Below are 27,251 nucleotides of genomic sequence, written 5' to 3'. Positions count from 1 at the left end.
CTGTATGCCTCCAGTCTGAGACATGTGGTAACTGAATCAGCTGTCTTAGTCTGTAGCATTTCATTATTTTGTTTCCAAAGTTTATGCTTGGCCTAATATTTAGACATTTTATAATCCTTTACAGTAAATGAAACTATACATGAGAAAATGGGCATACCTTTGGATTTTTTTTTTTAAAGGCTTAGTTCTTTAAGGTTTTTTATCCTTCAGTTTCCTAACCAGTCCAAAGTTCAGGACTGGCTCCAAACCCATAAACCTGTGTTTATCAAGCAAGAAACATAATCCCCAAATAGTTTAGTTTCTCTGGTTTATGAGTCACAATTTTATAAAATCATCAGAGTGCTTATTAATTCCAACCACATATAGTAAAGAATCTTCAGATGAACTGAAGCAAGGGTTCTTAGGCAAGTTGCCAGAGAGTTCTAGAGTTCTAAGCTAACTGAATAGCTTTGCCGAAGTGTTGCTTGTATTTACTGCTGTGGCCATTTTATGATGATGGCCATAGAGCAACAGATTGTCAAGAGAAAATGAGACAGATTTTTCAATATTATGTGCTATGAATGAATCCTAGTTTAGTGTGTATCTTGATGGGGTTTATACTGCAGAAAAAATGCATGTAGGGCATTTATTTCTGGCAACTTGAATAAAAATTGTTGTGATAGTTGCATATAAAAATTTCCTTATCCTTCAATAGAGAATAGATCCTAGAATCTTTCTAGAAGTAATCTATTCCGGATTTGATATGCTTTGACATAAAATGCAGTTTTGTGTAGTTTTAAAATGCAAATTAAAAATATAGGACATTGGCTAAAATTTTATCTTAAAGCCAGGTATATATTAATACCCTAAAACTTACTAAATCTATGTATTTTAAGACTAATTTATATTACATAGGAAAAATATGACCCAACCTTAAGATACTACAAGAATAAAATAAGCTATACAAAACTGGCTGTTTGATACTAACACAACTAGTTAGAACATAATGATGTTTGCTATTCTTTATTAAGTTGTTTTCCCTTTGCTTACAATAATTTAAAGTATTTTTCCTGATAAATTTGATGATTCAAAATTGGCAATTAAAGTATTAAAGAAACGGTATCCTTTTATATTTTTTCTTTCTCATATAAAACCATAGCCATAACATGTGTGATCCAGAATGTAATTTGCTATTTACACTTTGATTTCAGATGTTTGCTTAGATTGTACCCGATATATTTTATTATTCTATTTAAGGAATGTGTCAACATCAAGATATGGTGAGTTCTCTTCGAATTAACAGTAGAAACCTAACCAATATTAAAAAAAAGTCTAGCAAGCAAATGTAATTTGTGTCTTTAAAAATGCAGAGCAATCATTCTGGATCAATAGTTAAATTATTGCTTCAGTTAAATCAAACTGGACTTAGAACTTTTTCTTCTTATATTACCCGAAAGAAGGATCCATTCACCTAATTTTAAATTATACAAATTATACAAATAAATAATACAATTGTAAGTTAAAGTGACTATTTAATGCTTTAAAGGCATTAATTTAGAAGAGAAGAATAAAATCATCCCTTTTCTTCTAAAATCTCTAGGTTGATCAAATACTGACCATTACTAGTACCATTTCAAGTTTCTTCCCTTTACTTTCATCAAACTGGATTATTTATGTATCTTCAAGTGAAATGGCTGTGCTTTCCTGGTAATTCTTGTTGCTATTGACAACCAAAGCAGCCATGCAAGAAGAAAACGCTGTGGAAGGGAAGAAAAATAAATTATATTTCCTCCCCAAAGTTGGAGAGAGAAGGGAACATACAGTATGTAAGAAACAGGTAAGTAAAGATATGTCAATTTTAAGACTATTAGCCTTTCTTACTAATTGATCAAAAGTTTAAATTTTTTCAGATATGTTTTCCAACTCCCATTTAAATAAAAGGATACTGTCTCTAGGAATCAGAAATTAATATTCTGGAAATGAAAAATTGGATCTGAAAATACAGCATCACAAAAGGTCTGAAATATTTTAATTTAGAATTTGGACTAGAAGAATAGCATAACTTCAATTATTGGTTAATATTTTTGTTATGAAATGTTTTTTTGATAACAAAATGGTGACTAAAATATTACTATTTTAAACATGTCCTAGATTTTTTTTTTGTTTCAGAAAAGCACTGAAAGTTGAATATGTGTAAGTCTCCGGGAATGTAACAAGTTGATAAATACCCAAGTCCAGCCTCCTTACAGAGAAAAGATCTGGAATTTCTTTTTTTGGACATTTGTTTTGCAGCTTTCTACGTCTTAAGGCAGAGAATAGCCAGGATAAGGTGCCAGCTCAAAGGTTAGATGAACATATTTCTTGAAATAATTTTGGCTAATCTATGTCTTGAAAGGCATATCTTCTAAATAATTCTACAAAGCTATAAACAAAGCATTAGTAATGTTTTTGAGTTTCGTCTTTTTAGGAAAACTATAGTTCTTAGAGATGTACTTATTTCATACACAATTATAGTAAGTTAATTTTAATTCGGTTATTACATTAAACTTTTCCTTTTCAGTTGATAATTCCTTTCTTCTGTTTTATGAATCTAATAAATTGGCCTCCATTCTAACCTAAAGGACAGTTTATGTTTTTAATAATTAAAGAAGCAAATATAAAAACAAAGTCCACCAAATGAAATTACTAACACCAGCCTATCATTAACCTGAGGGAATTATATTTCATATTCATTAATTCTCCATGAAACAATTCAGGTAAGAAATATTTTTATTGTATGAAATATATAAGCAGTTATTATAGCACTTATAGGTATTTATGCTCTTGTTTTAGGTACATAAAGGGTTCCTTGTTTAAAATATTTTTGGCAGTAAATAATGTCACTTATCACCCTATGACACTTTAGTGGAAATCTTTGGTGCAATATGTGGAATTGTAATGTTTAATGGAATTGGTGCTAAGAAGACAATGTTCTTTTTGTTTATTTGTTTGAGACAGAGTCTTGCTGTGCTGCCCAAGCTGGGGTGCACTGGCACCGTCTCAGCTCACTGATAGGACTGAGATGGTTCAAGCAATTCTCATGCCTCAGGCTCCTGAGTATCTGGGATTACAGGCGCCTGCCACCACGCCCGGCTAACTTTTTATTTTTAGTAGAGACAGGGTTTCGCCATGTTGGCCAGGCTGGTCTTGAACTCCTGACCTCGGATGACCTGCTGGCCTCGGCCTCCCAAAGTATTGGGATTACAGGCATGAGCCACCATGCCTGGGCTGACAATGTTCTTTAAACTGATTGAAGAAACTATCACATTTCATGAAAATTGTTTTTAAGGTAGAATTTTAATAAAAAATATTTGGGAACAAAATTGATAGTACTAGAAATAAAAGTTGAGGAATTTCTTCATTCAGGGAGACTTAAAGCGTATGTATTTTATAGTTACTAGCAGTATAGGGTTGACTAGTAGAGCTATGGCTTACATTAGGGAGGGAATCCCAAGGAAAGAGTAGAATATGCACTTAGTCACCGACATCTGGGTTCAGGAACTGTTCCTATGACTTAACCACCGCTGAGAAACTAGACATTTTAACTTTTCTGAGCAGCAATATTGTAATCTTTAAATCTAACTTTGCAAAATTCTTACTGGCTATAAGTAGGATGCCTTCTACAGTTCTTGATGGATGTTTGCTATTATTAGTGTGTGCTCAATATATAGAAAACAAATGGAAAACTCTGAGATGAGTTTTACTAGGATCCATCATAGAATAGATGGTATAGCATGTTTTCAAATGCATTTTCTTTACCATAATCATCTTTTGGAAATAATCAATTGGAAGTAGAACATTTCTGCAGTTATTCATTTATAAAAAATCTTTCATGGGATAGCTGTCTGTGCTTCTGAACCAGTTTTTTCCCATTTCTCTAATAATATCCACCCATAAACCTCCGAGTGGAACAGTTTTGGTTATCTAACAGTGTTTGCACTTGGAAAATGAACTGAAGGGAGATGGAACTGAATTATGGAATGTTAGCATTTAAGGTTACTGTGATTTATCTGATAATTATTTGAAAGCTTACTAGAGGTAAGGAGCTAAGTTAGGTGCTGGGCAGATACAAAGGTGAATAAAACAGGGACCCTTACTTTCAAGCAGCCAATTTAGTAAGCTCATTGGCTCTTATTCCTTCTATGATTCTTAAATAGAAAAAGGTAGGGATAAAGATTTGAGGGAGTTCAGGGAAAGAATCATTTCCTGCTGAGGAGGATCGAGGAAGACTTCATGGGCTCCGTGGTATTCAGTTAATACATTCATTCAACAGTATCACAGCTTGGGCGACAGAGTAAGACTGTTATATAACACAGCTGGGATTACAGGTGCCTGTCACCATGCCTGGCTAATTTTTTTAGTTTTAGTAGAGAAAAATTTACACACACACACACACACACACACACACAAATGAGAGAGAGAGAGAGCAAGCTATTACCTGCATGATCCTGGGTCAACTACAGCAGATATCATCCAAGTAAAATGAAGCTCTAGGCATTCATGAAGCTCTAGTCACTCACTATCAGTATTGAAAGCCCAAAGAGGAAGGCAATACTGGATAAGAGGCATGCTTTGGTATAGGATTCTGTGAAAGCATCTCTTGGGCAGTATCTCAGACCGGGAGTGATGGAGTGGTGATGGCCCAGCTGAATCCTGAGGGATAATCACTCAAATGAAAACTATCTGGGGCACACAGAAAAATGCATTTGAAGCTCAGGAGCCAGAGAGAGGAGCACATTTTGAGAAATGTAAGAATCTCAACCCAGCACATGTAGGGTATATGTTTGAAGGGCATCTGATGAAGGATGCAGTGGAAGAAGTAGGAAAGGGCTGACTCCTGGAAGGGTTTGATACCATGTTAAATAGATTAGCCTTCATTGCAAAGTTGTAGAGGAACATTGTAAAGATTTTAAGGAGAGAAATTACATAGTATTTCAGAGGATAGCTGGTGCTAATGGATCAGATCTAGCACTCAGGTGAATCTAGTTTTGCTTGGAGTGTTTTAACATTGTTTGAAATTCATGTAGTTGTCAGTAAGTTTCACAGGAGACGTGGATATAAGGGTTGGTTGAAAAGTCAGTAGGTCTGCATTGCTGCGAGGAATCTATCAACTGGGGCCTCTTCAGTAGCTGGCCCATTTGGAAAAGCATGTGCCTCATTTCCTTGTGGGGCTTCCTTCCTTTAGTGAAAATGCCTTGGACCTGTAGGAAGCCAATCTGGTGAGAAATTAGGCTTCATTTTAAGTAGTGGTAGTGGGAACAAAGAGAAGGCGAGGGATTGAAAGATACTAAAAAGAAAGGATGGAGAGGCACACAGTGTTAGGGCAGTGGTGGGCACATGGGTTTGGCAGACAGACTTGCTGTCACTACAAATCGTGTTTTTGAGAAACTTAACTAAACTGAGTCACAGCTTCTTTTTTGAGAAAATGTAGATCAGAGTCTTATCTCAGGATTTTTTATGAGGATCAAATGAAGGAATCCAAAGCATTTGACTCAGTAACTGGCTTATATTCACATTCACATTCATTCAGTAACATGGTGGCTGCAGTATCTGTGATGCTGGTTGTGAAAGGTAAAGAAGATGTAATCAAGATGACTCTCAAGTCTCTAGGACATCATTTGGTGAGCTAGAGAACACAGGAGAAGGTGCAGATGATGATTTCAAATTTGGGTGTGTGCAGTTTAAAGTTCCTGTGAGACTTTGAAGAGGAGAGACTTGATATGTGTTTGGATTGCAGGGTGAGATCTGAACAGAACCCAGGCTGTGGTTTTATTTCTTTCCACTATTCTCCTACTCGAACCTCTTCCTTTTTCTTCGTCAACTTCAATCAACATTAATCATTGCCACAACTGTCTCCACGGAGGAACAACTTTAAACAGTAGAAGAAGAATGTGGGATAGGTAAAAACCTATGGTCCACCCCTGCTGAAATGTTATCTAATAGTTTTAAGTTCTTGAAAAAAAATCTTTCCAGTTTACCATTTTGGCCTACAGTTGTAAGCAACTAATATTTCAACATTTGTTTATATCAAGGGCTGAAAAAGTCATCCTCCACAAACATATTATCTTTTTCCCCCCTTTTGGTTGCCTTTTTTTGTTTTACATCACCACTCCTAATTCTAAGAAAATATTTGACTAAAAGTGAATCATTGTTAGTAGTGAATGAGGACCTTTTTTTTTTTTGAGAGAGAGAGTCTTACTCTGTCACCTAGGCTGGAGTACAATGGTGCGATCTCAGCTCACTGCAGCCTCTGCCTGCCAGGTTCAATCAATTCTTCTGCCTCAGCCATCCAAGTGGCTGGGATTATAGGCATGCACCACCATGCCCATCTAATTTTTCTTTTTTCAGTAAAGATGGGGTTTAGCCATTTTTCCCAGGCTGGTCTTGAACTCCTGAGCTCAAGCAATCCACCAGTCTCAGTCTTGGCCTTCCACAGTACTGAGATTACATGTGTGGGCCACTGTACCCAGCCAAGCATATTTAGCTTTTAAGTTTGTATTCTGTCCTAATATGTATTAAAAATGAGCCCTGCCTAAATGCCACTTTCTCCAGTCTGCTTTCCTGATTTTCACAGCAGGGAATCTCTACCTCCTCTACGTATAACACTTATATAACCGCTACATGTAACACTGTATATGTGTGTGTGTGTGTGTATGTATTTATGTGTGTGTATGTATGTGTGTGTGTATATATATATATATATAAAACAGAGTCTCACTCTGTTGTCCAAGCTGGAGTGCTGGGTGATCTCAGCTCACTGCAAACTCCGCCTTTCAGGTTCAATCGATTCTCCTGCCTCAGCTGGGATTATAGGCGCCTGCCACCATGCCTGGCTAATTTTTTTAGTTTCAGTAGAAATATACTCTCTCTCTGTCTCTCTCTCTCTCTCTCTCTCTCTCTCTCTCTCTCTCTCACACACACACACACACACACACACACAGAGAAATGAGGGAGGGAGGGAGAGAGAGAGAGAGAGAGAGAGAGAGGGGGGAAGCTATTACCTGCGTGATCCTAGGCCAACTATAGCAGATATCATCCCAGTAAAATGAAGCTCTAGGTATTCATGTCACTCACTATCAGTATTGAAAGCCCACAGAGGAAGGCAATACTGGCATGAAGCCTATCTCACATTGCCCTATATTGTGGTTATTTATGGATCTATATTATTTGTTCTGCTCGACTGTTGGTTTCATGAAGGTGGGGACTGTGTCTTGTACATCTTTACACCAGTGTAACAGCTTCTCCAGTGCCTCATCCAGTTCAGTTCAGTACACTCTTGAAGGTGTAAGAGCTAGTCATTTCTACTTAATAATAAAAGGGATTTAAGAAAAAAGATGGACAAGATGTAATCTTAATAAACATATTGTGGTTTTCAGGAAACAGTTTACTGGGAAAATGAATATATTTGTCTGACTGTCTTATGACCTTATTACATATTATAGATCTTAACTCTTTAAGATTCTAAAAAGAAATCAGTTTATATGCTTGAAAACACATAAATGTAATCTGATTGCGTCATCTTCTGCTTACAATCCATTACCTGTTCATAGTTACGGATGGACTCTTGTTTGTTTGAGTACAAGGATTTTCAGGCTGACATGTGCCTTATCTGTGAAGGACTGTTTCTTGCTGTGGGCCCAGTTGCAGTGAACTGTCTGTGAATTTCCAGACCTCTGCTGCTTTATGCCTGTTGGCTTTTCTTACGCTGCTCAGTCTGAGTGAAAGGCCCTTCACCCATTCCCATGGTGAATTTCTACTTATCCTTTAAAATTCAGCTCACATTTCTTCTTAAAAGTTTTTCCTGGTATCTTTCCCACTCCTGCCTCCCTGAAGAAATGGAAATTCCTTCTTCTGTATTCTTTTAACACGTTGTACACCTGTAATGTCTGTCTTTGTCAGGAGACTGTACACTAACTACTTCAGAGCATGTACTTTGTGTTTAAAGAGCTCAAAGTCTAGTCAGGGAGCTAGATAAGAAAAACAACTAGGAAAATATCGTATGAGATATGTATATTTAAATGTAAACCTGTATATACATATAATTTATGATAGAAGTATGCACAGAGGCTTATGTGGTAGCATGCACCACAATCTAAATTTGTCTATTGTTTCTGCATCTTTAGATTCAAACTAAATTTATTTGTAAGAATGTTATATAGATGATCATATGTTATGGTATTCCTTTTCTACATATGTCGGTTTGTCTTGTTATTGGTGATATTAAGTTTGATCACTTGATGAAGTTGTGTCCACCAGATTTCCTACTGAAAGGCACCTTTTTTTCTTTGTATTTAGTAAGTAATCTGCGGGGTAATACATTCACACTGTTTTGTTATCCTGTTCCCCAACAAACTTTCATCTGGTGAAAATTTTAACATCTGTGAATAATCTGTCCTCAAATTGATTATTTCAATGGTGATTGTAAAGTTCTGTTTTTCAAATTTCATCATTCCTTCTACATGTTCTTAGGCATTCTTCTTTAAAGAGAAGCTCAGTCTTCTTCCTTTTTAGAATCACTTCAGACCCATAGTTTCTTTTTTTATTCAATTGTTATCAATAACTTCCATTATTATTCTTGATGCTCAAACAATCACAAATCTAGTCAGTGGAACTCCTCCAGGCCAGCTTCTATTCTCTTCACATGTCTCCACCACTCTTTGAGTACTTAATTGCTTTTTGCAACAGAAAACATTCTAGCCTCCCTGCCCTAGCCCTCATTCCTATTACTGGGGAATGAAATATTTAGAAACAAAGATCCAGGTGCTAGGTGTGGGCATTGCTACTGTTACTCTACTTAAAAAAACAAAAACAAAAAACCTTACTCACATTTCCAAATAAATAATAACACTTTCTTATGTGTTCTTAAAGTCTTATTTGGCATTAATCTAAATTCCACTCTAGCACAATGAAAACAGAAAGAGAAAGTTTCAGTAAACTGAAAACAACAATAGTGCTCAGAGAAATTTTTTTTTAAGTGAAAAGGGATAGTGCTTAATAATGATAAATGGAAATTAGCTTGAAATGCAAATATGTAGATGCAGCCACGTATTTGGGGGGACACTTCAGGAATTAAAAGTTAAATAGCATTTATCAAATAGATACTTGATAAATGTGTCTGAATTGGATGTTCCCAGACACAAAAATAAAATGAGTTATTGACAACTCTTGGTAGACAACATTATAAAGACTGGACACTTTATTTATCTTAACTTTATGTTCTCTATTACCATTGAGTAATTGACATTGGTATTTTACTATGGTTTGTTGTTAATTAAGTTCTTAATTGCAATAATATTAAATAAAATGTGAAGCCCAAAGCAAACAACAAAAATTAGGTGTAGCAATACTTCAACAGAGATAACAGTAATATGCTGCATCAATGGTTCAGAATCCAGCATCTACATAAAACAAGCAACAGCGTTATGAGATGATTATTTTCTTTTCAAATAATCTGGCAGAGTTACTTTAGTTTTCTGAAGTTATAGATTGCAGTCTTAACAGTAATTTTTCCCTCCTTTTAAGAAACATTTATTTAAATGTTACTTAAATAATTTTATGTTTTAAATCATTATTAACATTCTGTATTCCTCTCATCCTTTTCTGCTTAGTGTTTTATTATAATCTCACTTTCCTCCCTTCCAAATGCACTCAAAATGCTGGATGTATGCACTCAAAATGCTGGATGTAGTGGATTGAGCATGGAACTGAGATAAGACATTTTTCCTGAAATTGGTCAAGTGACTTAATCTTTTACATTTTTACTTGTTTACTGGTAAAATGAAGATAGTGTCTGCCTCTCTCCTTCCTCATATGGATATCATGAGAATAAATTCAGTCAGTCATATAAAATGGTTTTGAGTTCTGTATTCATGAGGGCATTTAATGTGTCTTATAGTGATAACAATCAGATGCACTATTCAGTTTTTACTGCAGCAGGAATTTAGATTTGACCATCAGATAATTGACACAGGGTATTAGAAAAGCTGGAAAGATGTTTTCCCCTGTGGATCTTGGACAGTAGGATTCTTTCATCTGGGTTTTGTTCTGCCCATGATATGGGATGAATTAGGGCACTTTTCAGTGGTCCATTGTACAAATTCCCTTCAATCCACCCATGTCCTATTAATATAGCAGTGAGTTGTTTCATATTACTTTCAGTAACTTTCCCTCTTCCAAGGCCAGTTACCATTTGAAAAAGTTATACCTTGTCATATTTTCTTGTTCTCCTCAAATGAGTTTGCCCATATCTGAGTTCTGTGAAGGTTGCTGGGTGTAATAACAGCTCCCTGAAGTCTTCCAGTTTCATATCTATTTATTCTTCTGCCCTACTCTTGTATGTTTCTCTATCCCCTTTGTTTCTGTGAACATAACCTGGAGGATGGTTTTTTGTTCTACTTTTAGTGCTGCCATGTCTGAATAATGACATAATGTAGATTGCAAAAATTACAAATGATACATGGAGTTGTAAAGATAATCTTATTTCTATCGAGAAAATCCTTCTCAAATTACTACCACTGAGATTGAATTGACTTTTCCTTTGTTAGTTTTCAGAGCCTCCATCTGCTTTGGAATCTCAACATTTCCTTAGTTTTCAAATGTTGGCACTTTATTCCTAGCACGATTACCTTACATAAGAAACATTATAGGACTGATGTGGGAATTTAATTTTTCCATAACTTATTTGATAATTCACTCCTATGGTAGAGTTAGAAACTACTGTCCAACTCTCAGACAACCAGTTACATCAGTTAGGATAGATTTTTTTTTTTTTTTTTTTGAGACCGAGTCTCACTCTGTCGCCCAGGCTGAAATGCAGTGGTGCGATCTTGGCTCACTGTAACCTCCACCTCCCAGGTTCAAGTGATTATTCTGCCTCAGCCTTCTGAGTAGCAGGGATTACAGGTGCCCACCACCATGCCTGGCTAATTTTTTTTGTATTTTTAGTAGAGACAGGGTTTCGCCATATTGGCCAGGCTGCTCACGAACTCCTAGGAAGGATTTTTAAGAGTAAAATTTTAGATTGCAATCAAACAGAAGAGGCTTGGACATGTGACACTAAAGAGCTGTTTGCTTTGCCAGTTGAAACTTGTTTCTTTTTCTAGTTAAAACAATGACTTAGAGGTTGTTTTGAGGGCACTTTGGAGATTATGCTTCAGGAATGTTAGAGAGCAAATTTGGAGTGTGATTGCCCATTTGGACTTAATTCTGGCATCTGATTTTGGGGGAAAATATCTATCATTCATTAATTATCTGTAATTTACCTGGACTTAATTTAAGCTTTACTAAGTTGCTAAACCATATTTGGATGCTAGGGATAGTAGACCATCAAATACAGCCCAAACTTCTTATTCCTGATCCACCCAAAGGTCAGAGAAGCAATCCTGCCTTTTTTGATAGCCAGTACCACCAGCAGGCCCTTTTTTTATTCCAAACAAGTATACACTCTACTTTTAATGTTTTTGAAGACCACTATAAAATGGACCACTGAAAATGGATTATTTACCCTTTTTCGTTTATTTTTTGAGAGAGAGGGGATGACCTGCTATTCACAGAGTAATGCAGTTTGCTGAAAAGGTTGGTTTTTGCTGACCCACGGGAGGGAGCTCACATTACAATGGAGTGTGTTATTAGAAGATGGGCCAGTTTACACAGAGGTTGGGAATTATTTTTCTCTAGTTTTGAAATGGGTAGGCACTTCCTAATCTAGTTACTTAGATGTAAAAATAAAGATTTTTTTTAACACTCCTCTGGGTATATGGTATTGTAGATATCAAATGAATTTGACAAGTTTTATTTCTGTACTGGGATCTACTCATAACACTTCTATTCTAAATTTGTATCAAAAGGAAATCTTTGCTGGCTTGGTGATAAACACAGACTAAGACCAGATTCCACAGCCTAGTGATCAGGGAAAGTCAGGAATTATATTTAGCTACAAGTAACGTGACACGAAGAACAGTGCCCTAAATTGCTAGGATGGTGAGTTAGGGTTAATGTTATGACTTCTTGCTCCACCCGCTTTTCATTCTCAAGATCGCCTCATGGTCATAAAGAGGCCACTGTGTTTCAGTCATGACATCTACATTCTAGGCAAGAACGCAGAGCAAGCCATGCTCTTCAGCTTGCTTTTTACACAGCATTCCAAAAGCCCTGCCCCATCAATTCTGCTTTCATCCCATTTAGCCAGAATTTAGTCACTTGGCTGCCCATATCTGCCAAGGAGAATAGGGAACTTAGTTTTCCATTACTAACTCATCTTCCACTCAAAAAATAAAAATTTAGAAAGCTATTCTTATATTAAAGCAGAAGGGAAAGGGAGATATTGGTAAGAATCCAGCTGGCCTTTTATGATCTCAGCCTTTCTTTTGATCTCATCTGCTGTTTTAAGCACTTTATGCTGTAGCCCCACGAGAACACTTTGCACTCATTGAGAAGCAATCCCCTTTACTGCCCCCACCACTTTGCTTATATTCTGATAATCTTTTGTCTCCTATTCCAGCTGCTCTTACCTCTAACACACTGCCTTTCCAGGACCTGCAGTTGTAGTTATTACACACCCTCCTTGGTTCTTTCACCTCTCTATCATAATCCTTATTGTGACTTAGCCAATATATTATAGTTCCACAGCTAATTTTTCATACCATCTGTGACTCTGTCATCCCCCCTCACTTCCCTAGTATAATACATTATATACAACAAATATTTGATACATGTTCATTGAATTCCATTCCAGACCTAATGCCAGGAAGATAACTTTGTGCTATAAAGGAGAAAATCCTTTTGTGCAACAGTTTCTAAAGGATTTTATTTTTCGAAGAAGAAAGACATTGATTATATCAACTTTATGAGTATCCTACGCATTTAATAGCTATTGGCTAATCTAAGGGTTGTTGGTTTCTTCACTGAATAGCCTGTCAGATGGAAGTGCAAACAACAGTTTGTTTTGAAATAGGACTCCCTAAACATGGAAGAAACATTAACAGTCTTGGCCTGTTGGAATGTGTGCATTTGATGTGCTCAAGATTAGGGCACTGTGCTCAGAACAAACAACAAAAAGGGAGATGAGACAATAAAAACTTTGTTTCTATAAAGCACCTGAAAGTACCATAAATGGATGGTTATCAAGCTGGTCGGGGTCAAAAGACCTTACAGCCTGGGGGCCTCAAGTTTGTTTTCTAAAGTGTCCTAAATAAAATTTTTCATGTTTTTAAGTGGTATTTTAAAAACTACTTAATCATGTTTTGGGAGAGTTTTCTAAATTCCAATTATTTTAAGGGGTTATTTCCTGGATTTTCATTTAATGATTTTGAGACATTTACTTTTTTCAATATGGCATTCTGTGTGCCTCGGTGATACGTGGTTATTCAGGTTGTATTCATATATAAATGTTAAGATTTATGGAAAATCTTTTTTTAGATTAAAATTTTTTTTAAGCTGGTATTTCTTGGTGATAGGGCCTGGAAATTACATAGAGTGGCTTACTTCTGGGACTTATTTTAAACTGCATATAAACCATCTGCCAAGTGTACAGTTGGCTAAAGGGTAGTATTAGAAGGCCCTCCTGGATAGTTTATTCCATTTCACAGATGTGAACACAATTGTTTTCCTTTGAATTTAATGCCACGTTTAAAGTTAGGTTTTAAGAATTTTCCAAGGGCATTTTCCTGTCATTTACACTCTGCTAGTCTTTTCTTTCTGCAGTATTTTACATTAAATACCTCCTACACACCACTGTCTAAGGATTTGTGGTGGTACAGGGTCCAGTAGGGATGACAAATAAACAGGCAAGCAAGGCCTGAAAGTAAAATTAGCAAAGAAGCCCTGTGCAATGGAAGGTGAGGGAAGGGTTCGTGAGAGTTGGGCGAGTAAAGGGAGAAAATGAAAATAACATGCACATCAGTTTTGCAGGAGTATTAGAGTCTTAAAGGAAACAGTGTTTGATAATTATCAGAGAGGAAATTGGGAGCATGTCCCAGAATGGAGAACAGCATGGGTTAAAATGGGTAGGAACAGGTGTCAGGGGCTTCAAAATTCGGGGTCACTGTTGAGTCCATTCCCCTTAGAGAGTTTTCAAGGACTATCTGCTCTTCACGCAATGATTATTGAAGCTCATTTCTTCCTGTCACCAACACAAATCATACCTTCTTCACGTCAGACCTAAACTATTTCACTGGTCTTGCAACTGCTCTCTCTGCCTGTAAACTCTCTCCAGTCCCTCCTACATATCATCACCAGAACTTCAATAAGATTCCCAGAGCTTTGATTTTTATCAGGCAGTTCTGATGATGATAAATGTATGGAAACTTCCCATTTCCTAGAGATGAAGTGCATATTTCTCATTCTGAAATGTGGGAAACATAATCATCTGATATCACTCACCTGATTGTTTCTCACTCCTCCTCCACCATTTACCCAACTCTTTGGCTTAATGAGCCTCCTATGTGTCTCCTGACTAAACAGCAGCTTACTTTGCTGTGAAATACTCTCCTTGGGTAGTCTGCTCCCTTCTCTGTCTATTCATGCTTTAAGATTTAACATAAGCCTCCTCTATGAAGCTTTCTGCATAAATTTATGTGGATTTGCTTGTGTTATAATCTCTCCATATTGCTCATAAATAAATACCGTTTTGAATAAGAAATGTGGTTGTTTTGTCTTTTTATCTAGATTGTAGACTCCTTGAGACCAGTAACCATGCTATACAATTATTTTTCATCTCTTACAGTGTCTGGCTTAGAGACATGCACATATTTGGTACAGAGCAAGGTTTCTGAGTCTGGCACCATGACATTTTGGGCTGGATAATTTTTTTGTGTGGTGGGTTGTCTGAATATTTTAGGATGTTTAATGGCATCCTTGGTGCCTATCCAACCAGATGCCAGTAGTATCCTCTCCCTAGTGTGACAACCAAAAATGTCTCCAGACATTTCCAAATGTCCCCAAGAGGTAAAAGGACCCAGTGGAGAACCATTGATAGAGAATAAACAGAATAAATTCCAATTAAACCGTGAAAATATTTGAGTAATTATTTACAGCATTTTGAAGTCTTGAGAAAGTGGAACTCAGTTGATGGAAAAGAGTAAATGTCAAACTGAGAATGTCCTATTTGCTATGATAGGGCATAGACAGGCCATTATACATTGAAAAGCAATTGTAATTAATCTCAGGGTTAAGAAAGATGAAGATACAGAAATATTGAATTGAAGTTCCAAAACAACATTGTTTTAGTTTTTGTTTCATTTTGAATCATTCATACTTAGGAATACCATTTCTTGTAAAATAAATATTGTATTATTAATTACAAATTTATCTGTATTTCATACTATCTTTGGACTAAAAACTGCTATTTGAAGTATATTTGAGAGAATGAGTCTGAAATTGTGGGTGCACGTCATTGTAAGGTTATAACTATGAACAAATATCAGTTATGCTTTTGTATAGTTTTACCCAGTTTTTCTTTTATTTGACTAGTTGAGTATTGTATTTGAATTTAAAAATCTTTTCAGCCCCAACTGATACACACACATACACATATACATACATAACGTGTGCGTGTAGTGTGCACAGTGTTTTTAGGAAACTGATTTTGTATATTTTGGCTACTTTGTTGTAAGTTCTAGTTTTTTTCTTTTATTATTAAACTAGTACATGACATCAGTGCTGTATGATTGGTGTTTCGTTGACCTAGAAACAATGCATGACATCTTCTTTTCACAGCTGTGTGCCAACCACGATGCAAACATGGTGAATGTATCGGGCCAAACAAGTGCAAGTGTCATCCTGGATATGCTGGAAAAACCTGCAATCAAGGTAGGAAAACAGTCTGACATAAACACACAATCATAAGCCAACTCTATTACGCCCAAATTAAAAATATTCTTATCTCAAACTGTTTTCCATAGCTATTTTTCCCCAAATATGTGAGCTGCCATTTTGCTGATAAATAAGTTATATTAATGATAAATGTAAAATTTCTTTTATCAAAGGACAATTAAACAAATTGTCTCCCCTTGTTATCTGATACTAATTGAAGTGTGTTTTGAAGAAAAGAGTCATTGCGTCAGTAATTTAGAAGCCTTCTGGTACTCCTTGTTCTTCCACTAACTAGTTGGAAATCCTTGGCCAAATAATTAACCACCTCAGACTGCAGGTACTGCTTCCCTTTGATGCCAAAGTCAGGTATGAGGTTCGACTTCAAATTTGGAGGTTCCTTCTAATTCTTAGCCCTTGGATTCTGTGATTAAATCTCCCTTCAACTACGGACCCGTTCGGAATGTTTCTGTGATAAATAAAAATGATTAATCTAGCAAGCACTTTTTTAAAAAATCAGCATCAGTTGTTTATAAAAGCAAATATTTATTAAACACTCACAGTGACCCAGGTATTTTATATATATTATCCATTTTCAACTTTACAACAACATTGGGAAGTGGAGCATTATTTATTATAATTAGGTATAAATAATCTATTTATTAATACGTTTTTTATTTGGAGAGACTGAGGCACAGGAATATTAAGTGTCTTGCTCAGGTTCACAGGTTTACTAAAAGAGCTAGCATGTCAATTTAGAGCTATGGCCTATATAATCCATATTTTTTCTACTTTATTAGTACTGGATGAAGAAAATATATTGGGAAATGTGATCCTCTAACTCATGCTAACAAGTCAGACAAGGCTTGTCTTGTTAATTAAATTCAGTTAAAAATTTCCATTATTAGGAATTAAACTAGAAATAAAGATTAGAGTTAGATTTCGCTAAACAGGTAAGAGTCAAAAATTTTTAAGAGTCGATTTTTACTTATTTCTTTAATTATACTCCCTATCATCTTAAATGTCAGGTGAAATAATGATATGGTGTCTACCTGTCCCTTACATACTTACTTGACCTCATCTGATACAGAAATGATATTGCTGAAATACTACTGTTCTTCAGTGTCTGATACTTGTTCCAAGATATTCCTTGAGGTATGTCGTGTAAACTAATGATTTATAGACAGGTTTTTTTTTCACTATTTTTTTAAAATCTTGCTTTAAGTTCTGGTATACATCTGCAGGACATTCAGATTTGTTACAAAGGTATACATGTGCCATGGTGGTTTGCTGCACCTGTCAACCCATCATCTAGGTTTTAAGCCCTCCATGCATTAGGTATTACTCCTAATGCTCTCCCTTCCCCTGCCGCCAACCCCTGGTGTGTGAAGTTCCCCTCACCCCGTGTTCATGTGTTCTCATTGTTCAGCTCCCACTTACGCACTTATGAGTGAAAACGTGGTGTTTGGTTTTCTGTTCCTATGTAAAGACACAGTTTTTATAATCATCCAGAACACTGATTTTTGAAAGCATATTCAAAATGGTCTTTCATGAACCATCAGATGAAATTATTCATGAACCATCAGATGAAATCCACACTTGCAAAAATGACATGTCCCAGTGGTAGAAGCTGCTATTCTAAAGTGTGTTCTTGAATTATCTGCTATTTGATTTAGAACTTATTTTTCCATTGCTGTTTACTCGCTTATAATACTCTTTTTAACTTGAAATTTACCAAACATACCTGCATAATCTCTTTAAATAAGTGGTGCTCTTATTATCTCAGTTTGCTCTTTAAAAAAATCCACTTGACTTTTCTTCCACAGTGTAAGCTGACAGGTAGCAGCGTGTTAGGTTCTGGTTATTGAATGCTAGTGTTTGTCTTAGAATCTCAGTATACTTTTTTTTTAAGTGGTGAACATAAGCTCTCAGAGGTTTCATTAATATGTCAGCACTATAAAACATTGTTGTTCAAATGTGAGGATATAAAGTATAAAGAAGACAATTAAAAGAAGTCACTTTTGAGATTGCAGAGAAATTCATTTAAATTTCTTTGCAGGAGGTTCATCAACTTTAACATGCTTCAAAGACATGCTAAAACTATTATTGAAATAAGGGTCCATCACTGGATAGCTCTTATTTTCAGAAAACCCATTTAACATGTACATTTTTTTCTGTAACACATACCTATTTCTCTAAAGAAAAAATTGAATATGTCAAGTTAAAATCTTGCCTCCCAAAACCATATTTCTTAAAGAGAAGAGGATTTGATTATTATATATAATTATAACTTCTATAACATGTTCCTTATAACATATTCTATAAGGAACATGTTATAATTATATTATATATAATTATATATAAAATATAATTATATATTTTAAATATATTATATATTATATATAATATATAATTATATATTATATATATTATATTATAAAATATATCTGACGCTGAAAATGTAATTATATATATATATAATTTTATAAATACATATATATCTGACACTGAAAATATAATGTAATAAAAAAGCAGAAACCCTTTTTCTTCTCTCTCTGATTTCTGGGTTCCTGAAAACTATTATTAAAGTGTCTTGCACATGGTAAGTGCACACTAAATATGTTAAATGAATGATGGTTTCATCTAATGGTTCTTGGTCCTGAATGTCGTGGAAACTTTAGTTCCACTGGTTCTTGGTACAGCATCTTAGAAAGTCTCTGCATCCATAGACCGAGAGCCCTGTCAGGATGAGGGAGGCTGCCATGTGTGTCCTGGTTGAGTGTGAGAGCTGCCTAGAGACTCCCATAAAAGTTGTTAGAGAAAATTGTTCATAGTGCTTACATAGCAGATTAAGTTAAATTGTTTTCATTCAGGCTCACACATTTTAATAAAGTAGAAAATATGCTTCAGAGATAAGGGAAATCAAATAGGCCCCTTTTTTCTCAAGGAGATAAATGTCAGAAAGAAGTAAATTTGAAATAACTTTACAGAACTGGAAATTAGCTTTTGATTAAAAGTAGGTTTGGGTGTATGACAAGTATTCACTGAGAATTTTGTAGCAAGTTATGTACTTTAAGAAATAACCCCCTGGAAACTTACATCATGGTGTAAACAGCTTGAATAAATGACTAGTGCTTAACCAGTGCCTTTAGAGCTGCCTGAAGAACAGCCAGAATACCAGGGCAAGCTGCACTTTGGAACCAGCTTAATTTAGCAGCCTTGCCACAGGCTTGGTGTGATCTACTTTTGGTGGCTTGCTCTTCCAAGTCATTTTCTGGATTTGTTACACCTACAACTGTTATGAAATTACAGGCTTGGACTGATAATGAACATATTCTATAAGGAACATGTTACCTTTCAAAGCAGATGAAATTCTAACCTGAATTCTGGCAAGATTCTCTTTGATCATTTGCTTCCTCTACTCTTAATTTTATTCATGCATATTTCCCTCCTTCTTGAGTTTCTGTACCAATACAAACCTCTTTTTTCCCCCAGCCAGAAAAAAAAATTATTATAGATAAGAATCTTTTTATAACTTTTCCATTGGGGAATGATTTTTAATATGTAAATTTATCATTGCATATTTTCAGAAATGGAAGACATTCTTAGGAATTTACAGTGTACTTTGTAATAATTTCAGAAGAAAATGTTTATAAATGTAAATTCCTAATGATTTGGCATGGTTTATGTTTCGTATGTTGGATTCTTTATTGTAAGGGAAGAATTGGAATCTTGTAGGTCAGAACCAGATGCTAATTTTGGTGGACTAGTTACATCTGAAAGTTGACTGCTTTGCTAAGCACAACAATCTAAGGACTTTAACCCTAATATTAAGGTGGTTACCGACAGCCTTAGTCTTTGAAAGATGTATGGTTTCAGCTCCCAAAACCAGTGTTCATTTGATTTGGATGTTTAACTGGCTATTAATAGCATAATGGTATTGAAACAGAACGTGATAGTTTTTCTTAATTCTCTACTTTGAGTCTCACCCATCTTATATTTTGGTAAGCTAATAATGGTAACAGTTAACATTTTTTTTCCATAAAGCTTCTTATGTATGTTCTAGAAGTGTAAGTTCTTACATTTAAATGAAAATATTGATGATCTATCATGATGTTATTTAAATAAAATCTTTATGCAAATCATACATTTGTGCATAATTTTGGAGTATTTTAAACTACTATTGTACAATATGATAATGTAAGGGAAAAAAATTTAAGTTGGTCGTTTAAGACTTCATTGTCCTTAAATAGAGCAGGTGGATTATAAACAAATTTGTTTTTTGTTTTCTTCCCTCTGTTGATGACTAATACTTTTTAAAATGATCATCTGTTATTTTGAGTTAAAAAAAATTTATGACAATGATGAATTGTTTATTTATAATGTGTGTATTGTCCTTGGGAAACAAGATGACAGTGATACATTTTTAAGAAAATAAAAATTAAAGAAAAAGAGAAACTAGAAGAACTAGAAACTATTGTTTATAAAGTATCTAATGCATTCTTTTTAAACTCTACCAACTGTATGTAATTGTTTAATATATACTTGTAAAGATTTTTAGGGCTAAAATTGACATCAGTTCAAAGTTGACTCTTACTACCTTTTTCCTGGTGTGAAGATGAGCACATCCCAACTCCTCTTGACCAAAGCAGTGAACAGCCTCTTTTCCAACCCCTGGATCACCAAGCCACAAGTTTGCCTTCAAGGGGTGAGCGTGCCTTGTCTCAGGTGGTCTACTCTTCCCACCTGCATGGCTTCCTGCAGTTATGTCACTTCTTGCAAATGTTCTGAAGACTAGCCCAGGAGTGCCCAGCCTTCAGCCCTGAGCATGTATAGCAAGCAGCAGGAATTGCCACCTGGTACTGATTCTCTGTGCTCTGAAAAGCATGGAGCTCTACTGTCCTTTTAACACAACAAGTATCATTGCTTTTCTTTTTCCTTTCTGAATTTTGAAATATTTTCTAAAAATCAGATAGCAAAACAACTTTTTTCATATATAGGCAAACTCAGGAGTTCCAAAGCAACTGAAATTGGGGGTTTGATGCCTTTTGCCAAGTAGATTTTAGAAATGATCAACTCCTTTTCCCTACCATCATCTATTTGAGGTATAGAGTTTTAGGTTACCTGAAAATCAAACCATACATTAGCAACTTTCTTTGGGTATACGTTGTGTAACATCAGATAGCCTAAGTTCTGGATCCAAGATGTCACTTAGTTGCTATTTGATTATAAACAAGTCATTAATGTATCTGGGTTTTAGCTCCCAGTCAGTAACAGGGAGACAGTAATTCCTGCCCTATTTTCCTGTGGGGTAGCTGTAAGAATAGAAACTCCAGAAATATTAATGTCTTCATCATGCTGGAAAGCTGTGTAGGAAAATAATGTGGTGGCATAATTTTATAGTTCCTCTTCTAGGATATTTTATCCCTCATCCATTCATAGGTTTAAGAACTTAGAATAACTGAATTAAAATAACTTAAATTGTTATCTCTGCTGAGAGGAAACTTGATGCATTTGTATATTTTCTGCACAAGGAATTAATGCAAAGGAATTAATTTCAGTCAATAATTTTAAAAATAAAGTTATGGTAGTTGACATATTGACATCTGTTTGCTTATGACCTGTACTTTTGTCAGAAAAAAATGTAAAAGCTTAAGATTTCTAAAACATTGCCTGATTTAAGCACCAAAAGGAGGAGAAAGTCCAAATGTGTTACAATGAATGAAAGTTTATTTTTTAAAAATTCATTGAATTAGTTATCTTACACAATGATCTCTTTTAGATTTTTCAAGCTGCTTTTCAATGTCTGCACGCTAATAAAATTTCTGATTTTTTCCTGAAGTTAATAATAATGCTATGCAGCTTGCGTTTCTGTTCTGGGCCTGTTCCCTTCTCCCTCTCCTTCTCCCATTCAGGCTCCTGAATCCGCCAACCTACTGAAATGTACTCCTGACAATAGTAGATGTTCTTTAAGACTTGTATACATAATAATTGAAGCATTTGAATATAAGTGATTTATTGTAAAGTTCTATCCTTTAGTATGATAACATAGGCACATGAAAGAATTCCTTACATTTGTTTTCCTATTCTATAGATTTTCCTTATATATATTATAAACCTCCAGAGAAAAAGGAAGATAAGTAAATTTAAAATAAAAATACCAAATTTTTTATTTACCAGGTTCTCTTATGAACTTTTAAGATTTACCCGAGGTAATATGATCAAGGACTTCGTTTTGTTCTGCTTATTATTGTAGGAGTATTTACTATAATTTGGAAGTAGTTCATTTTCGAATTTCTGGCTTAATTGAATAATATCCAATAGATTGTGATAATGAATACAGCAGTTACTGGAAGCAGCACATATTAGCTCTCTTCATATGGCACTAGGTCAATGAGAAAAGAAGGTAACATAAATGAAGTCAATAAACTCTTAAGAGAACTGAGGACAAAAAGGCTTCTCACCAGGACACCAGATGCATTTAATCTTTTGAAACTGTGTACTTTAGGAAAAGTCTGATATTTGACAAATTTTGATAAACATGAATGACTATGGAATCTTATTTTATAATATCTGAAGTGGTTTTCATAAGGGTCATTGTGAAGTTTTTAGGAGACACCTGCCTGTGGCAGATGGGGCAATGATGGCAGTCACTGAGATACTAACACCAGTCAGCTGTCAGGGAACGTCATCCAGACCATCAACAGCTGGTAGAGTACAGCTTTCTCAATTGCTTTCCATGGATATGTATGCTTATATGCCCATCAGTAACAGGTAAAATAGCCACTATATGTCCACATTTACCCATTAAATGTTGCATGTTTTCTTCTTTTCCCATATTACTTCATACAGTCCAGATTTTTTTGGACTTATGACAACATATTGGCTTTTCTTTCCTTTCAGTTTCATGATTCTTAACCCCAAAGAGCTTTTGCCATGGGAACCAAAGGATAAATTTGGGTTGAAGCCATTCTTTGAAACCACCAGCAGCTCCAGTCTGGATTATGAATACTACCATAGCAATACTAAGGGGCCCTTTATTGGCCCAGAGTGAAGCCAGATTATAGATGAGCTGCCCCAACTGGGCTTCAGCTTTAGTTCATGGACATAGTGTCTGAAGAAACTTCCATCAGCATAAATACTCCTTGTTTATGAGCTGCCTGGAACTGTAAACACCTCACCCGTTCCCATCAGGAACTCACAAAAGTTTCTGTTAATGCTTTGAAAATAAACCTAGGGATTCTTAACTGACACGTAAAGAAAAATTTATCAATATCCTTTTCTTGAGAGATAAATTTTGATTTTACTCTGTTATTTTGTGGTTTTGTTCTACTTTTTTTAGTGCAAAAAATATTTAAAACACAAAGCCTTCCTCTAACACCGTATTTGGTTTTAAATACTATTTCCTATGATATTAAAGAGATTTATCAAAGACAGGTATGACTCTGCAGGACCATATCAGGAATAGTCATTAACTCCTCTTAGAAGTTAAGAAAAGATCCCCTCTCATTTTTAGTAAATACTGAAATACACGATAGAAGAATATGGGAAGGGTAGAACATTTCTTTCTCAGTCATTCTTCCTTGATGTTTGCTTCAATTAACAGAGGGAGAAAACATTTTTGCTACTGTAGTCTGCATGGCACCTTCTTTGAGGAAATTTTTTTTTGAAATATTTTAAAATGTGATTTTGTTTTAAAAACCCTTAACTAGGCAAGGGACAATAAAGTAGAAAATTGAAGAAAGCACAGGAGATGCCAAAATTATTTGGTTTCTTTATTTAACCTTTCTCAGATTTGCCCAGCTGGGGGTCTACTTACAGTTGCATTAAGAGCAGAAAAATGACCTACTTGGAAAATCAGTAAGATATGAAAATTTTTTTAGATGTAGTAATTATTTGGTGATTTTAAAACATAATAGAACTTCGTGATTTAGTTAAGTAAAATATGCAGATTTCTAATAAATGAGCAGATCAGATTAAAATAGATTAGATTTGGAAACAATTTTATAACTAGACATATTATCTATATTTCTTATTCAGTGACATGGATTAATAGATAATTAAATTATGCTAATTGGGTACTTATGTTGGTGGTTCCAGACAAAATAAACATGTGGTCACATTTCTTTTTAATGAAGCATATATTTTGGACATTACTATTTCAATGTTTGTCATTATGAGTTTTATGCTCACTTGAGGCAGTGTTTAATTTGGGTTAAAACATTTTCATAATGTGAAATTTATTAATTTATTTTATATTGATATTTAAACCAATAAACCTAAAATACATGATAGTCTATTATGTTTTGTCCATTAGTATTTCTATATGCCTTTCTTAACTGCAGGATAAATGAAAGTATGTTGGTGATTTTTTAAAAGTTCATTTTGTGACTTGAATGCATTACTAAAGTAGGAAACTGAAGTTCCTTCTTTAATCTGAAATCATATAAAATCTACAAGATTGAACAAGAAATCTACAATATTGATCACTATTAATTTATTTCATTCTTATCATCTGAAAATATAGCCTTCCTTTGGGAAGGTTAAAGAGGTCAAATGTTTTAAAATCGTGTACTTTCTGTAAAGTAAAATATTCTCATGTGATATCTTCTTTAAACAGAGAAAGGAAGACATTGAATGAATAGGGTTACATTGTCAAGATTGAATCTAGCAATAGAACCCAGATATTTTGAGAAAATTGGCAGTCAGATGTTAGATGATAGTGCACCCCTGCCCGTGAGGAGGTTAGTATGCTGCTGTTTCTAGGGATGATAAGGTAGGCATCTGTTGTTGAGAATTTTCCTAACTGACCTTTATGAACAGAGATCCATAAAGGTCATGGCAACTCCTGGTTGCCCCTAGTGTAACCAACCTTCAAATTAATATTGCATGAAGAGGCTCTATCTCTTATGTAAATGACAGTTACTATAGCTTGACCTATTTTTCTCTTTCTTTTTTAATATAGAAAAGAACTTTAAATGGTTTACATTAGTGCTGAGGTTTTGTGATTTTTCTGCTTCAACCCACGTTGTTTTCAGATCTAAATGAGTGTGGCCTGAAGCCGCGACCCTGTAAGCACAGGTGCATGAACACTTATGGCAGCTACAAGTGCTACTGTCTCAACGGATATATGCTCATGCCAGATGGTTCCTGCTCAAGTATGTCAAGAATCTTAACTGTTTTATAAGTGCTTTGGGCTTGTTTCTATTGTGTTCTGGGACCTTGCCTTTGTGAAAGTGGCCTCCTGGGTTCTCCTAAATAAGATGTGTGCATGTGTTTATATATATGTGCCTGAGGAACTGAAAATCAAAATAAGAGGCACCATTTTAGATGTATAATAGTCTTCTATCATGAGTGTCAATATTAAATTGATTAAGAAATGGTATTTAGAACAAGAATTACAAATCTAAGTGGGTTTTCTAATTTTTTTAAAAAACATGTTACCCCGTCTTCCATCTGGGCATAGAATAACAATTCCAGGGATTTTCTTTGTTTGTTTTTTTGTTTGTTTTAAAGAATACTAGTGACTACTGGGGACTGCTCAGACAGAATCCATCAGGTCTGTTTTGTGATTTTAAATCATTTATAAATACTCTCTTCACTTTTATAAAGGCTTTTATAATGAAAGAATTTTAGATTTTAATAATAGTCTAAAACTTCTAAAAAACAGTTTTAAGTAAAAAAAAATGAATATAATGAGAAAAGTAGAATTCATGTTTATCTTTAAAAGAATGAAATGCATGTTTTCCACCATCATTTGGATGTATAAGATAGACTATGCCCTAAAATTCTCTGCAAGCTGATCATTGAATTGAGGTTGTATTTATATGATATCCAGCAATTAATGACTTGATTTCTATTTTTACTGAATTATCATTTAACTGAGTTGCATTTTATAAAACAAAAAAGTTAGCTAATTTTGTTTAACATTGCATAAGTATACCATGGAACTTTTTGGAGTGAGGGGAATACATGTTTAACATTGTGCAACTCCGTGGGGTATCTGCTGTTCACCTAGAGAAATTTCATGGGCAGTTGAGACAGTTATTTGGATGTTTATTTAAGAATAGCACTTAGCTTGAGTAAACTGGAAAAATACCTCAATTCTTCACTTTCCTTGGCCACTGGAAAAAATTCCAGATAATCTGTGTAAATCAGTTTATATTTGTCTTTTAATGCTTTCTTCCCTTTCCCCTTTTACCTTTTACCTTCTTTAGATGTTCAGTAGTTAAGGCCTCTTTGTCATCATTGTTGTTCAGTGTCACTGATTTCAGGACAAGTGAAAAACATAGCTATTTCCATTACAGGTTTTGTTTTCTATGTGTCTGAGTCAGCCAGTCCCTCTCTTTCCAGGTGCCCTGACCTGCTCCATGGCAAACTGTCAGTATGGGTGTGATGTTGTTAAAGGACAAATAAGGTGCCAGTGCCCCTCCCCTGGCCTGCAGCTGGCTCCTGATGGGAGGACCTGTGTAGGTGAGTTGTAAAATCAAGCATCTCTGTCAGCAGCCTCTGTAGGATAAAGGGAGAAAGTGAAAGGGGATGGGAGTAAGGAAAAAAAGGCAATTACATCATATAATTAGCTATCCTTCAGAAGATGTCAGGTGTCTCAGAAGAGGCTCTCTATGAATGGATCATGGAAGCCTTGTTTTTTTACAAATGAGAAATAGAAGGAGGCCTCAGGCAGAGGGAACCCTATGTGCAAAGGCACTGCAGTTCAGGGGAGCACAATGTTTAGGGAAATGAGAAGAGCTTAGTATTCCTAGAATTGTAAGCAGTAAGGTGAGCAATGAGTGATGAAGTTGAACAGGTAGACAGGGCTAAATTGTATGTGTTGTACTACAGGCCTCAGATTTTTTGCGGGTAAATTAGGAAGGCAGTGTAGGATTGAGAGTCTGGACTTCGGTTTTAAACCTGGCTCTTCCGTATACTAGATATGTATAAAAATATATATGGACCTTAGGCAAGAGACTTTGTTTCTTTGAGCATGAGTCCTCTTATTGTTAAAATGGAAATAACACCACATGGAACTGGTAGGAAGACTGAATGAGATGGTGGATGCAAAGAGTTTAGCATGATACCTAGCATTCAGTAAGCCTTGAATGAATGCAAGTGTTTGGTGATTAGAGATATTTACTGAGCAATTTCCATACTCCAGACACTGTGCTAAGTGCTAGGATATACAGAAATGGACTAAACAGACAAGATTTTGATCCCCACAAAGCTGACATGCTAATGGGGGAGACAGAAAAGAAACAAATACCCAACAAAATTACAGACAATGCCAAGTGTTAACATGGGGTACTAAGAGAAAAACAGAATGTGTCTATTAGCCCTAAGGTAAGACCTGTATCATTAGCCATGTGAAGAAACAGCCAAGTAGCTGAAGACACTGCAGGGCACTGCAGTGAGAGAGAGGTTGGCCTGTG

At 35.2% G+C, this 27,251-nt stretch overlaps 1 protein-coding gene across 4 annotated transcripts in view; it reads left to right on the top strand.

The window, feature by feature from the left end:
• NPNT (nephronectin) overlaps window positions 1-27,251 on the top strand; it is a 73,693-nt gene that overhangs the window by 15,483 nt on the left and 30,959 nt on the right. The window contains exons 3-7 of one of the 4 annotated variants that reach the window (XM_021676397.2): window positions 2,272-2,322; window positions 15,733-15,825; window positions 20,444-20,533; window positions 24,864-24,983; window positions 26,179-26,298. In XM_021676397.2, coding sequence (XP_021532072.2) covers window positions 2,272-2,322; window positions 15,733-15,825; window positions 20,444-20,533; window positions 24,864-24,983; window positions 26,179-26,298 — 474 coding nt within the window. The remainder of the gene's footprint in view (window positions 1-2,271; window positions 2,323-15,732; window positions 15,826-20,443; window positions 20,534-24,863; window positions 24,984-26,178; window positions 26,299-27,251) is intronic. The other 3 variants (XM_021676398.2, XM_021676399.2, XM_021676400.2) reach the window with 3 other exon arrangements.

Source organism: Aotus nancymaae, unplaced genomic scaffold, assembly GCF_030222135.1.
Source record: "Aotus nancymaae isolate 86718 unplaced genomic scaffold, 86718_ANA_hifiasm-v0.15.2.pri h1tg000033l, whole genome shotgun sequence".
NCBI lineage: Eukaryota > Metazoa > Chordata > Mammalia > Primates > Aotidae > Aotus > Aotus nancymaae.
Note: the sequence above shows the minus strand (reverse complement) of the source record. Positions and strands in the feature narration are given on the sequence as shown.